Below are 12,208 nucleotides of genomic sequence, written 5' to 3' on the forward strand. Positions count from 1 at the left end.
ATTTTGCAGACTTTTTCTATTCCTTTTTATTTCCCTTTTCCTTTTCCCTATTTGCCCTTGTTTCTTTTTATTCTAGGGAGGCGTTGTCTTCATAACCTTGTGGATTTTGTTCTCTTTTTCCAGCTCTCCAATAGCGCCTACTGGGCGGTTTGATTACCATGGCTAGAGAATGCCCGGTTTCCAGGCAAGACCAAACGCCTTCAGTACTCAAGGAGTGCTGACTGGAGGGAGTGACTCCGCGAGGATGAATGGCGTTATCTTTGCTTGTGTCCCGACTAGATTGGTTCCCCAGATCGAGAATTCGGGCTATGATAGAGCATCCTGTCGCCTCGCATGTTCCCCAACAGGGTTTACTGTTTATTTGTCTCGTCTTTCGGTTAAGAGAATGCATGAATTTGCCTTGATCCTTTTAGACCTGACAGATGGCAGACTTTGAAGCTCGAAAGGATACAAGGCAATGTCCACCCTTAAGTTATTACCATTAATACAGTCTGTTTGCTAGTATAGAACCATACCATATACCATTCGACTAGATCTCTACTCTTGACACCATTCCATGAATCAAACAGACCCGCATATATAGAGGTACCCACATGAGACTCCATGAAAAATAAAAAAAAAACAAAGATGACGAAAAAAGACAAACGAAAAGAACCAGATCGATCACCCTATTTAATAACGAGTCCATCCAGTATAGTGAATCTCGGGAAAGAAAAAAGTGGACCGTCACCGCAGGTGCATCCTTATAACTAGTACATCCTCTGGATATATATAAACATAATATAGATTTGGAGGATCTCAGGACGTGTGTAAAGATAGAAATGTCTCCCTTTCTCCTTTTCTAGTGGATGCCATGCTAGTTAGTTAGCTACTGAGATAGCTAGCTACCTACCTACATAAGTACCTCTGTACCTAGTAGGTAACTACCTCTAGTACCTATACGTATCCAGGTAAGCAAGTAAGATACCAAGATGGTAAGATGCTAGGTGGTTACGTATGCACGTATTTAGTACCTCTAGGAAGTTGGTACGGAGTCCTAGGTAGGTAGGTAGGTAGGTAGGTGCCAAGTAGCAGGTACTAGATACTAGGTACTACTAAGTACAGTTGACGTGAGACCATAGTTAGCGATCCAGACAAGGCGACCAGCTACCTATTTACCTAGGTAACAAGGTACAGTACCTCGCACACATCATATCCATCATACCATCTCCCCCTTCTCATCTAGCGCTCGTATCATCGACAAAGAGAAAGGCTAGACCCACGATGTTATTTTAAGAATAGAATAGGGGCAAAAGGCAGATAAGTGGGGTTTGGGGGGGGGGATGGCATCCGCAATCTGACACAGGGGGAGAAGGGGAGGGAAGAGAAGAGAGACATATATATGTATAGGTACTAGGGTCTCCGTCGTAGGACTTGATCTGGTAAGGTACCGTCTGTCAAGCCTTTTAAGTGTCGGTGGTGGAGCCGAACTATTGATTTGGATTTGGGTGGGTTGGTCTTGGGGGACGAGATTGGATTAGACTGTTTACTTACTTACTTGTCTGACTGAGATGGGTATGGATGGGGTTCGTTATACATTTAGGTAGTAGGTGTGTACCTGCTGCGTGCTTGTGTACATGGCATGTATGGATTGGGTTGTTTGGTTGAGTGATGTATACGACTGAAGATTACTTGGTATATCTAATCGAGTGTATCTGTGGAGGGTGTTTTCTGGTGAAGAAGAGGAAGTATAATTTTAGATGTCTCTCTTTGACATGACACAGCTGTCAATATTGGCTCGTACTAGTATTGTGGCTTACGACATGATTCAGACCGGTTACTCACGAGCGGATAATTGATTGACATGATCAAATAGTCCACCAAGCGTCTGTCTGACCGCGATCCCGATACCATCTCCACACCGTTATCTATTCAGACTCAATAAATTCTCAATATACCGCCTCGCGTCCAGACCTAGTCCCTCAACGAGTTTTCCCGGTCCCGTATCCGCCGCCCGGGACGACGAAGACGGCAGTCCCGGTGATGACGGCGCCCCCCCTAGGTCCCTGAAGAACCTAGTGCCGCTCCCGCTGCGACTGTGAGCCACAGCGGGGACATGGTCGCTTGATTTCCGGATGACGAACGCCTCCTGATGCTGCAGGTTTCCGTCTCCGTCGTCTGCGGGTGACAGGTCGGATTCGCTGCTTCGGCTGTTTGAGTCAGACATGCGCACCCAGATGACCCACCAGCCGCGGCCGGTTTTGCAGGTGCGTTCGGTTTCGAGAGGTCGGGCGCGCGTCTCGACGTAGGTGCTGAGAAGCCGGTGGTGGATGTTGAGGCTTTCGACGCGGGACCAGGGGGTGTGTGTACCTGGGCCTGGAGGGTCGGCGGGGGAGATGCCTAGGTCTGGGATGTTGGGGATGGAGGAGCGAATTGTGAGGTTGGATGGGTCGTAGACGAGGTCGTAGATGGGTTGGTTTTTGGTGGTGAACCGGTGGTTGATGTCGGTTGTGCTTCGAGACATGGATATGCGCGATGCGGCTGTTGATGGCGAGGTGGAGCTGTTTAGGGCTTTCTGGATGGGTGCGAGTTGGTGGTGGATGCTTTGGTAGAAGGCGTGGTCGGTGAGAGAGGGTGTCTCTGGGTCGAAGAGGAATGTGTATATGAAGGGTTGGTGCTGTGTTGTTTGTTAGCTTGTGACTTGAGAGATAGCGCGGTATAGGGTTGTCATACTATATAGATGACTGCACGTAGTTTCGTAGCAACTGATGTGAGAATCGGTCAGTACTTGAATTCAGTTGTTTGATGAAGGATATGGGCTCTCACCGTTCGCGTTATGTTCTGATGGCTCTCCTAGGTGAACATGCAGTGTCCTGTGCGAGATCTCGACTGTTTCTGACGAGTCGTCTAAATCAGGACCCCCGGATGGCTTCTCCAGCCAGTCCTGGGATCCGACAAGAAACTTCCCACAGCTCTTGGGTTTCGCATTATCCCCTGGTTGGGATGCGGCTTCTGTGGACGCATCCTGGGGTTGCGCATCTGCGGACGAACCCGATTGCTTGCCCTTGCTGGGCGAGCCGTCCTCTCGTTTTAAAGCCTCAACACGAGGATGGGAGCTGGCCCCAGATGAGTTCCCCCAGGTGGAACCGTACCCAAGAGTCAGGTACTTCACAACTGTCCCTGTCCTGAGTCGCATCCAATCATTCCCTTGCTCGCTTCCCCCGGCCGAGGAGCCGTCTTCACTTGCAGGGGCGTCTGCTGCGTCCTCATTATCCCGAGGAGATTGAGAAGATTGTGGTGCTCCTAATAGTAGTGGAGGTGGGATACCCGGCGAGAAACTGCGTTCTGGACTTGTAACCTGGGGGTCATGCGTACCAGGCGGCAAGTTTGCGTCTTTCGTGGAGGAGCGGCCCTTTTGCCTTCGTCGCTTTCGACGCCGGGGCGAGGTCGGGTCTTCGCCGATTCCGTATGCATCAGCACCATATCTATAGGCCCATTCCATCCACTGGGAGACTCGAGCCAAAGTAGATCGTGAAATGGCGTTCACTCCTGAGAAGACCACTCCGTCTGACGGACTGGGAAAGCCGTTGGAACCTAGCCACCGTCTTTCGTCGTCTGACTCGTCGGCAGTTTCCTTCGGCGCAAATGGATCACCAAATCTGGAGACAACGAGGTCCACAAGGCCATCAGTCCTGCTTATAAGATCCTCCAGAACAGCTCTTTCTCCGCTCCCCCACTCCTCCTCGCCGACTCCCACACCCAGCTCGCCACCAGCCGAGAGTTTGATGCCATTGTAGATGTCGACAGCTGGATTCCCGCCGAGAAGAACATCCCAACCCCAGGAGAATCCGCGCCAGAAGTGGTCGAGGAAAGTACAGAATGTGGGCCGGCCAACGCGTTCGTACAAGGCATCAAGCGTAAAGTCGTGCTGAAGGAGGAAAAGCGAGTGTGCTCGGCGGAGTTGCTGGATTAGCAGCGACGGGGGACATATCTCTCGAGAGGAATAGTGAAAGGTGGGAGTATCAGGAGAGTCGCGCTGAGAGGAGGGCTTCTGAGAAGCGTCCTTATTTGGAAGTCGAGTGAGGTCGATGGACTAGGAAGATATTAAAGAATGTTCTAAGCTATGAACCCGATCAACCAGGACACACTCACCGCTACTACCCACCAATCCTTCTCTAGTTCATGCAGAACGATAAGAGACTTGCCGGTTTCCACATAGTCTATAGCTTTGCCTTGCGAGAAGTTCCTGGACGTCCGTCAGTCTTCAAACCTAGTGCTTCCCTGGCAACGATATCCCCCACCTGGCAAAGCTCACCATGCCCTGCGCCAGACCTATCTGGCGCAACCTCTCGTTCCACTCGCCATTTACTTCTTTGTCATCGTTCGTAACTGTCGAGCTCTCGATCCGGCGCGATCTGCTGGACTTGGAGGTATAGAAGACGACCTGGTCCTGGATGGTTTCGTCGGTCGGACCGAGGCGCGGATTGTAGATCGCCAGAAACGAAAGCTGCGCGGGCTCTACCGAATTGAAGGCGTCTGGCATGGCATCGTCGAATTGTGAGTAGGGCACTCGGGGAATGAGGGAGTTGGAGGCGTTGGCGCGTTGATCATTCGGACGGCAGATGATCGCGGTGACATCACGTGGGGTTGCCGCGGCTCTAGTGTTTAGTATACGGGTATGAACTGCGGAGTATAGAGCCCAACAATGCGCCAGCCATACTACGAGGTATTGAGGCAAGATACTTCTTGCAGCGGTTTATGATGCATACGTAAAGCAATGGAGCAAAAAACATACACAATTGATTTCTGGCCGATTCTCGCTTTGCTTAGTCCACGAGCGTACCAACATATTCTGTCTTCCTCATACCCTTCCACATTTGCTTCCCCCCCAAAGCGGGCCATTGGACGAGAAACCGATCAGCAAAGGGTAATAGAATCTTCCCCGAGAGACTCAACGTGGTAACTCTTGCCCAGGATTCTACGAAGATTGTGCGTAGTTGTAAGTCACTCCGTGTCGAGCCTGAGCTAGTTGGCTTTCGCCGGGGCTCAAAGATAGCGACCAGGTAGTTGTAGAGACGGAGAAGCCTGGCAGCTAGTATGACGCACACAGCCGTGGCAGGTCCATTGGTAAGAACGATGTCAGGATATGGCGAGGTGAAATATGGTGGGCGTAATTTCTGGTCGGGGTGAAGACCTCGTAGAACAAGCAGACAAGCCCAGAAAGATTGAAGAGTAGAGAAGGGTGCAGTCAGGTAGGATTGATGTACACGACGAGCGCGAGGCACGGTAACGATGGTGTATGATCCACGAGCGTCTTTGGTTGTTGTTTGGTATCTCTGGCCTAAGTAGTCTGTTTCGAACTCCACTGCTTTTGCGGCACTGAAGTTGTCCCCTGAGCTCACAAGATATGTTCTATATGTATATCTGGAGGGATCAAGTTCCATGCGTCGTAGCATGGAGAACATTTCGGCTGTATGACCTCCACTGCCCAGGACAACCAGAAGGTGAGCGGGTGAGTTCTTGAGACGCCATTTCGGTACCGCAGCATGGTGTGAGATTGTGAGGGCCCGGAAGAGTAGCTGCGTACAATATCAGTTCTATCCATGATCGAAAAATCCACATATGCCTGCTATTGAATGTACGCACAAGGACGATTACTATAGCAGCTACGCCCCCAAGAACGAGGCCCCAGCATAGGAAGCTGAAACTAAACGACAGCCACTCTGCCATCATGCCGGACGAGTCTCTGACTAGAAGTAATTGCTGTGTCTGATTGTCGCTGTAAGTTCATAGTCGGTAGTGGTTGACAAGGGGGTGTTCCTGAATGGTGCTCTCAACAGGCGTGGTTGCCACCGCTAACCCTCATTTTGCAAGTACAAAGCAGTTAGAAATAAAAGAAGAAAGGCAGTTTGACTTGAAGAAAAAGAAAGAAAGAACACCAAGGGTGACGCGACAATGAACTGATTGAATGAACTGATACTGGAAAGGACAAAGCACGTGGCCTGTGCGGTTCGGGGATTAGTCTCGTCTTTTGTCTTAACTCCTTCGCTTTTTCCTCGACAAACAATCAACAAATCCTTGAATCTCACCATCCTTTCCCCGCGTCCCCACGATCTCAGTCTACATATTCTCTTACCACACTTCCGATGTCACCCCTGATATGACATGGCTACTCTTTTTTCTAAGCGACTAAACTGCTTCTATTGCGGCCGTAGGTCCGCGCAGACGACCACAGGACCGGTTCGCAAATGGCACTGTCAGCATTGCGAAGCAGTCAACTATCTCGATGAAGTATGCCCCAAAACATCCTAATAACTCTCCATCTTGTAGGCTAACCACTGTTTACGACCATCTAGAACGGCGAAATTACAGATCCACCCGCCGCAGAAACCAACGCCCAAGTCGACGGTCTCGGTGCGCCCGGCTCGACTTTCGAGTCATCCGATTTCTCTGGCTCTGGCATCTTTTGCGGACAGTGTCTTCGAAATCAACACCTGTTCACAAACGCGTTAGCTTCGTATCTTCCACCGTCGGACGATCCCGACTATCGCGCGTACGAGCGAGAATACCCCAGCTTCCGGAAGAATTTGGAGGAGCGGTATCCGCAAGTATGCGCCAACTGCGAACCACGAGTAAGAGAGCGCATCCGCCAGAGCGGCTATGAGGCCAAATCAGACCACCTTCGGCGGGTGATAGATCGGAGCAAAGCAGGAAGGGCAGCTCGACAGTCACGGACTTGGAATTGGAGAAGCCTTTTGGTTTTCGCGGGCGCCGTGGGATACTGGGCTAGCATTGCCGGGCAACTATGTTGGGATGCATGGAGTGCCCTGGCTACTGAAGAACTACTCTATTCAAGAACTCTCTCAGGTTCACCGACTGTATCAGCTTGGATCCAGCGGATCGCGCAAAACCCATTTGCACCGAGTCCCCGCGCGGTTGATTTAGTACCTTATGCGCGCCTGTCGCTCGTGGCCGGCATCCTCACCCTCTGGTATAACCCGAAACTGCGACTAAAAGTGGAAGGACGAGGTGGTCGGTTTGTGGGGCTGGGAGAGTATTACAAGGTCCAACTCATTGTCATGGTGGTGCGCTGCGCCTTCTGGGCAATGCTCAAAGATCCCGCTTCGAGTGGTTTAGAGCCTGCTTTGCCACCGGCACTGCATTTGTTTATGATCTTATTCACTGTGTTGGTATGTTTCATTCTTGATGGACCCATTCCACAGCTCTTGGATGTTTGCTTACAACAGCCAGTCCGTCGCAATCTCTCGGCGCATTGTGCAATACGATACTCGCCCATTAGTGACTTGGTCCGAACTCGATTCTGCCCCGACCCCAAAACGAGACGCAGAGGCGACTCCTGTGCCAAATACCGTGAACAAGCAAGTCTTTGGAACCCCAAGTGAAGGATTTCGGACTGCGCCGCGTTTTCCAATCGAAAAGCTGGCTACCCCCAGACAAACACCCCTGCCAAGTCCTGCAACAGATATATCCATCCCAACTCCCCCGCCCGAAGATGATATGGACTGGACTCCTTCGATCCAGCATAACATCCGGCCGACGGTGAGCGTTCACCAGCGGGACCAACCGTCGGTACTCGACGGACCGATGCCTTTCTACGGGTCAATCCCTGCCGCGCCAGAGCCTCCGGCATGGACTCTGCGTAATAGGTCAAAGCACAAGAAGCCTCTTGAAGAGGTGGTCGAGCCGAACCCCTTCCATCGCACACCGGCGACGCAGGCGTCTAGGCCGTGGCAGCGGGGCCCCGATCGCTCGGAAAATGTTTTTGCGCCCCCGAAGTTCTTCCCCATGAGCGATCACGCTTCCTCGACCGGCCTCGAGAGCTTATTTGATCGAACTTTTACCATCAAGTCACCGGAGGACGAAGAAGACAGCAATTGGAAACGACAACAGAAGCAGCAGCAGCAGCAGCGGGCATCGAACACGAAACAACGCCTATATCCTGACTTCCAGGGGGCATTCGTGTTCCAATACCTCCGCATAGGACTCTTGCTGGCGTCTCTCTTTGCTTGGGTTCTGTCGCAATATGAGCATCTTTCGGTTACTGGAAACTACATCGAGGTAGCTTCTTTGGGAAGCGCGAGCCTGATCGCAGGCTTCGGGTTACTGGAAGTATTGAAGCAACCGATCGTGCAGTGGAACGGCATGGAGATTCTCGTCTATTTGGCCGAACTCTCGGCTGCTGTCCACTTGGGTGGAAACCTGCCGCATGTCTCTTTGGAAAGGCAGTACTTCGATAGATACGGAAAGCTGCTCTTGGTATTTATGGCCGTCCAGGAGGCACTGGGACTGCTTGCTCTTTACCAAGCCGCGCAGACCCATAGCTCAAAAACCCAAGCAAAGCGGGCAAAAGCATCGCAGCCTAACCGGTATGAATCATCTGATGGTTCACCGGGGACCCCTCGACCAAAACAGATAGCAGGCCGCCCAGAATTCGGGTCATTTACGTCCCAGACCTCAGCAGCACCGCCCCTGTCCTTCTCCTCCACCGCAGCCGGATCGAGCTTCCAGACGCAGCCGCCCGAGCCAAGGTACCAAATTGGACGTCCGTCCTACGACGGAGCCTTCGATAAAGGCCATGGCTTCAGCCTGAGCAGTTTGAAGGGCGAAGACTCGGACGCGTACGACCCGTTGGAGCACGATTCTGACACGGAAACGACGGCAACGACAGCCACCGACAGCACGATCCGCAATATCCGCTACGGCGGGAGCACCGCCGGGTTGGATACTCCGTTCTTCTCCCCCAGGCGCAATGACCTGGGCCCTGGAATTGGGGGGCTCAGTCTTGATGATAAGCCTTCTATGGGCCGGGTGACACGAAGTCAGACGAAAGGACGGCTTCGCAGATGATGACGTATCACATTCTTTTCAGTTTTATTTCCTATAACTTTCTAACTCTGTTTCATCCTTTTTTATTTTTATTTTTTGGTGTCTGGTCTTATCACCCACCGTGACTTTGCTTTCTGTCGTTTCTGCACTGCACTGCACAACAGGCGTCCGGCTATTCAGCTACATACACAACAGGGGTACACGATTCCCCAAACCCGCTTATATCTTTGATTTGTTCTTGTTTATATGCATCCGGAGATCAGCGGGACGGCTAAACTTGCATTTTCATTTTGATATTACTTTTTGGCTTTATTACGTTTGCTACTTCTTGTTACCTTGCAAAGATACTCCTGTACTTATTTATGATGTTTGCCTTGATAGCGGAATATACGATTCACGAAGTGATGCTAGTTATATTGATTGACTCGGATACTGCGTAAACTGTAGTACTAAATACTGCGTTATAACTTATTCGACACGTACTCAGCAGACAGCATGGAACAAGACAAGTCAGAGATAGAAATGAATTAAGACTATTCACATACTCCAATTAAGGGCTCATCCTATCAAATTCAAACCGAACAAGTAAGAACAAGAACAAGAACCCAACTCGCAGATAACAAGGTATCTCCACAACAAGACCCTAAAGACCACAAACCAAACAGAACATCCAAAACAGAGAGAGAGACAAACAAACTACACCCGCTCAATGCGAACCTCGTCAGCGCCCTCTTTGCTATCTCCGCCTCGGGAGTGGGCCCGCTCGCCGCTCTGCGAGGCTGTTCGTTCGAGGTCGCTTGTTTTGGCGTCTGAGGCGGTGACGCCGAAGAGCTCGTCCATTTTTTCGAGGGAGAGGCCTGTTCATTTATTTGGTTAGTTTGGTCATATATTGTATTGTGTTATCGTGTTTGGTAGGGTGTTTGTGATGGTATGATTCGATGGGAATGGTGTAGTTGAGGAGATTTGGGCGGAAAGAAAGCATACCTTTAGTCTCCGGGACGAAGAAAAAGACGAAGACGCCCATGGAGAGACAGAAGCAGGAGAAGATGATATATGTCCTGTTCACATAATATATCAGCAATGACCTTCGCAACCAAGAAAACCAGAGTGACTAATCCAGCAAGACAAGATAGAAGCAACTCACCCATAACCATTAGCCCCAACAGTGGAAATCATAACGGGGACACTCCTCGCCACCACAAAGTTAAACAACCACTGCGTAGCAGCCGCAAACGAAACATTCAGACCCCTCAGCCGTGCCGTCGGAATCTCCGAGACATAGATCCAGCAGACCGGCCCCCAACCGAACTGGAAGCTCGCCGCAAACAGGAAGATGCAGACGAGAGCGACGTAGCCGGCGGGGATGACAGGCTCGCCTTCGACGGGCGGGGCGATGCGGATATACAGGCCGATGTAGAGCATGGAGAGGCCCTGTGCGGCGGAGGTCCAGAGGAGAGAGCGGCGGCGGCCGAGGGAGTCGGCGACGAAGACGAGGAAGACGGCGCAGGCTACTACCTTGACGATGCCGTAGACGCCTGTGGCGAAGAGGCCCGTGGTTTGGCCTGTGACGCCGAGGTTTTTGAAGATGAGGGGGGCGTAGTAGTTGATTGCGTTTGTTCCTTTGTATGAGGTTAGCATAGGGGTGGAAGGAGTGGTGTGAGAAGGGGGATGGTACCTGTCATTTGTTGGCAGATCATGAGGAAGATGCTGAGCAAAACGCGGTTGCGGTTCCCGGTGATGAGGAACATCTCCTTCATTAGGTCCCAGAAGCTGGAGCCGCCGATGAGCTGGCGCTCGGATTCCAGCTGGTTCGCGATGTCCTGGAACTCGGCGTCGACGTATGGGTGGGTTGGGGGTAGGTTGCGCACGCGCGAGAGGGTAGAGCGGGCTTCTTCCCAGCGGTCCTGCTTGGCCAGCCACCGCGGTGACTCGTTGCATAGCAGCATGCCGATCAGCAGGAGCACTGCTGGGAGACCCTGCATTGCCAGGGGTACGAGGTATTGCGCCGCGTTGTTGATGTGCTGGAGCGAGCCGTAGTTGATCCAGAACGCGAGCATGATGCCCAGCGTGATGAAGAGCTGGTAGAGGCCTGTGAGGCCGCCGCGGATGGCGCGAGGGGAGTTCTCTGATACGTAGAGCGGGTTGACCATGGAAGCGATACCGACGCCGAAGCCGGTAACGAGTCTAAACACGTTTCACGACTGTTAGGCTCTATCTCGTGTTCTAAAGTAGGAGGATCTGTGCCTACCGTCCAATATACATGGCTTCTAGATGCCCACTGGCGGCGACCTGCATAATGACCCCAATGATGGCGAGGATCGACGCAGCAATCAAACCGACCTTGCGACCATATTTGTCCGCAATGACCGAGGCGGCGAGGGCGCCGAAGAAGCACCCTGCCTGGAGGGTGGAGACAATATTCGCACTTAGATTGGCCTCACCCACGGAGTCGAGTCCGTTCAGGCCATATGTACTGGGCTTGTCAGATGGACCAACGATGAATATGAGAGGGAGAGCGCGTACTCTTTAAACGGGTCCATCGTGAGAACACCGCCGATGATACCAGTCTCCATGCCGAAAAGCATCCCGCCGAAACACGCCTAGGAGCTGTGAGATTGTGTTCGTACTGCAGGAACGAGTGCGACTGACCGAGCAAGCCAGCGTGTAAACTCGCCATCCGTAGATCTCTGGGGGATCCGATCGCATCGCCTCATTGTGGACGAGCTTCCGTAGGAGAACCGACATGTTGGCAGTATGTGGCCCCGAGCTCCAGCTTTCAAAGAAAAAAAGAAGAAAAGAAGATAGACGTTCAAGCAGACAAGATGTAGATTAGCTCAGGTGAGTGTCAGTTAGAAGCAGTCCAGCTGCTGATGTCGTTCAGAGGAAAAAGGTCAAACGAATCCCTATCTCCATGGCAAATTTCCAGACCTGGGGGTGATCTTATATGAAAGGGTCACATCTCGCCGTTACTAGAGCATGACCAGCTGCTACAGTCAATAGCCGTCAATCAATCACAGCATAGACGGAGAAATAGACGCATAAATAATTCCACGAATCCCAGTCGGCGCGGCGCAGAGCAAAAGGACAGGGCCTCTGGGCGACGGGAACCTAAACGAAAAGCAATTGCCGTCTGGGCACCCAGCGTCTGCAAGTGAGCGTCCAGGCCATGCCAGAGCTACCTGGTAAAATCGCCAGAAATTAACCGGCGTGCAACCGTAGGCGCTGGTGAGTGGAAGACGGCTTGTCGGACCAGCCCGCGACGGCGATGTGAGTGGACGCCCCCGGTTGGGGATTGCGGGGAAATGGTGTGGACACGAGTCGATCTGCAGGGATGGGGAAAGGGATGGGGAAATTTAGTTGGTTTATCCACTTAGAGTGTCGG

At 51.9% G+C, this 12,208-nt stretch overlaps 4 protein-coding genes across 4 annotated transcripts; 1 reads left to right on the forward strand and 3 right to left on the reverse strand.

Annotated features, from left to right (window-relative positions):
* Positions 1 to 1,737: 1,737 nt before the first annotated feature.
* On the reverse strand, positions 1,738 to 4,553 carry P168DRAFT_252826 (uncharacterized protein). The gene is made up of 5 exons (XM_024834351.1): positions 4,281 to 4,553; positions 4,132 to 4,225; positions 2,806 to 4,072; positions 2,713 to 2,744; positions 1,738 to 2,656 (listed from the first exon to the last, which is right to left on the reverse strand). Exons 1-5 carry the CDS (start codon positions 4,520 to 4,522, stop codon positions 1,904 to 1,906), a joined length of 2,388 nt encoding a protein of 795 aa, XP_024692647.1. The 5' UTR covers positions 4,523 to 4,553; the 3' UTR covers positions 1,738 to 1,903.
* Positions 4,554 to 4,761: 208 nt separating this feature from the next.
* P168DRAFT_252827 (glycosyltransferase family protein) lies at positions 4,762 to 5,916 on the reverse strand. The gene is made up of 2 exons (XM_024834352.1): positions 5,626 to 5,916; positions 4,762 to 5,558 (listed from the first exon to the last, which is right to left on the reverse strand). Exons 1-2 carry the CDS (start codon positions 5,710 to 5,712, stop codon positions 4,806 to 4,808), a joined length of 840 nt encoding a protein of 279 aa, XP_024692648.1. The 5' UTR covers positions 5,713 to 5,916; the 3' UTR covers positions 4,762 to 4,805.
* A 140-nt stretch (positions 5,917 to 6,056) lies between these two features.
* P168DRAFT_252830 (uncharacterized protein) lies at positions 6,057 to 9,230 on the forward strand. Its single transcript, XM_024834353.1, has 3 exons — positions 6,057 to 6,270; positions 6,336 to 7,169; positions 7,231 to 9,230. The coding sequence occupies exons 1-3, from the start codon at positions 6,145 to 6,147 to the stop codon at positions 8,845 to 8,847; spliced, it is 2,577 nt and encodes an 858-aa protein (XP_024692649.1). The 5' UTR covers positions 6,057 to 6,144; the 3' UTR covers positions 8,848 to 9,230.
* Positions 9,231 to 9,522: 292 nt separating this feature from the next.
* P168DRAFT_281708 (sugar porter family MFS transporter) lies at positions 9,523 to 11,571 on the reverse strand (the record flags this gene model as incomplete). The annotated part of the gene is made up of 7 exons (XM_024835945.1): positions 9,523 to 9,683; positions 9,811 to 9,884; positions 9,971 to 10,445; positions 10,502 to 11,010; positions 11,075 to 11,299; positions 11,350 to 11,426; positions 11,476 to 11,571. 7 exons carry the CDS (start codon positions 11,569 to 11,571, stop codon positions 9,523 to 9,525), a joined length of 1,617 nt encoding a protein of 538 aa, XP_024692650.1.
* Positions 11,572 to 12,208: the final 637 nt, after the last annotated feature.

The sequence above is a fragment of the Aspergillus campestris genome, assembly GCF_002847485.1.
Source record: "Aspergillus campestris IBT 28561 chromosome Unknown P168scaffold_6, whole genome shotgun sequence".
NCBI classification, from domain to species: domain Eukaryota; kingdom Fungi; phylum Ascomycota; class Eurotiomycetes; order Eurotiales; family Aspergillaceae; genus Aspergillus; species Aspergillus campestris.

Coding starts and splice junctions, on each gene's coding strand:
- P168DRAFT_252826 (XM_024834351.1), bottom strand. CDS start 4,522: ATGCCAGACGCCTTCAATTCGGTAGAGCCCGCGCAGCTTTCGTTTCTG. Junction 4,226..4,280: donor GGCATGGTGAGCTTTGCCAG/GTGGGGGATATC, acceptor ACGGACGTCCAG/GAACTTCTCGCAAGGCAAAG. Junction 2,657..2,712: donor TACGTGCAGTCATCTATATA/GTATGACAACCC, acceptor CAAACAACACAG/CACCAACCCTTCATATACAC.
- P168DRAFT_252827 (XM_024834352.1), bottom strand. CDS start 5,712: ATGATGGCAGAGTGGCTGTCGTTTAGTTTCAGCTTCCTATGCTGGGGC. Junction 5,559..5,625: donor CTGCTATAGTAATCGTCCTT/GTGCGTACATTC, acceptor TATTGTACGCAG/CTACTCTTCCGGGCCCTCAC.
- P168DRAFT_252830 (XM_024834353.1), top strand. CDS start 6,145: ATGGCTACTCTTTTTTCTAAGCGACTAAACTGCTTCTATTGCGGCCGT. Junction 6,271..6,335: donor CAGTCAACTATCTCGATGAA/GTATGCCCCAAA, acceptor ACGACCATCTAG/AACGGCGAAATTACAGATCC. Junction 7,170..7,230: donor TGATCTTATTCACTGTGTTG/GTATGTTTCATT, acceptor TACAACAGCCAG/TCCGTCGCAATCTCTCGGCG.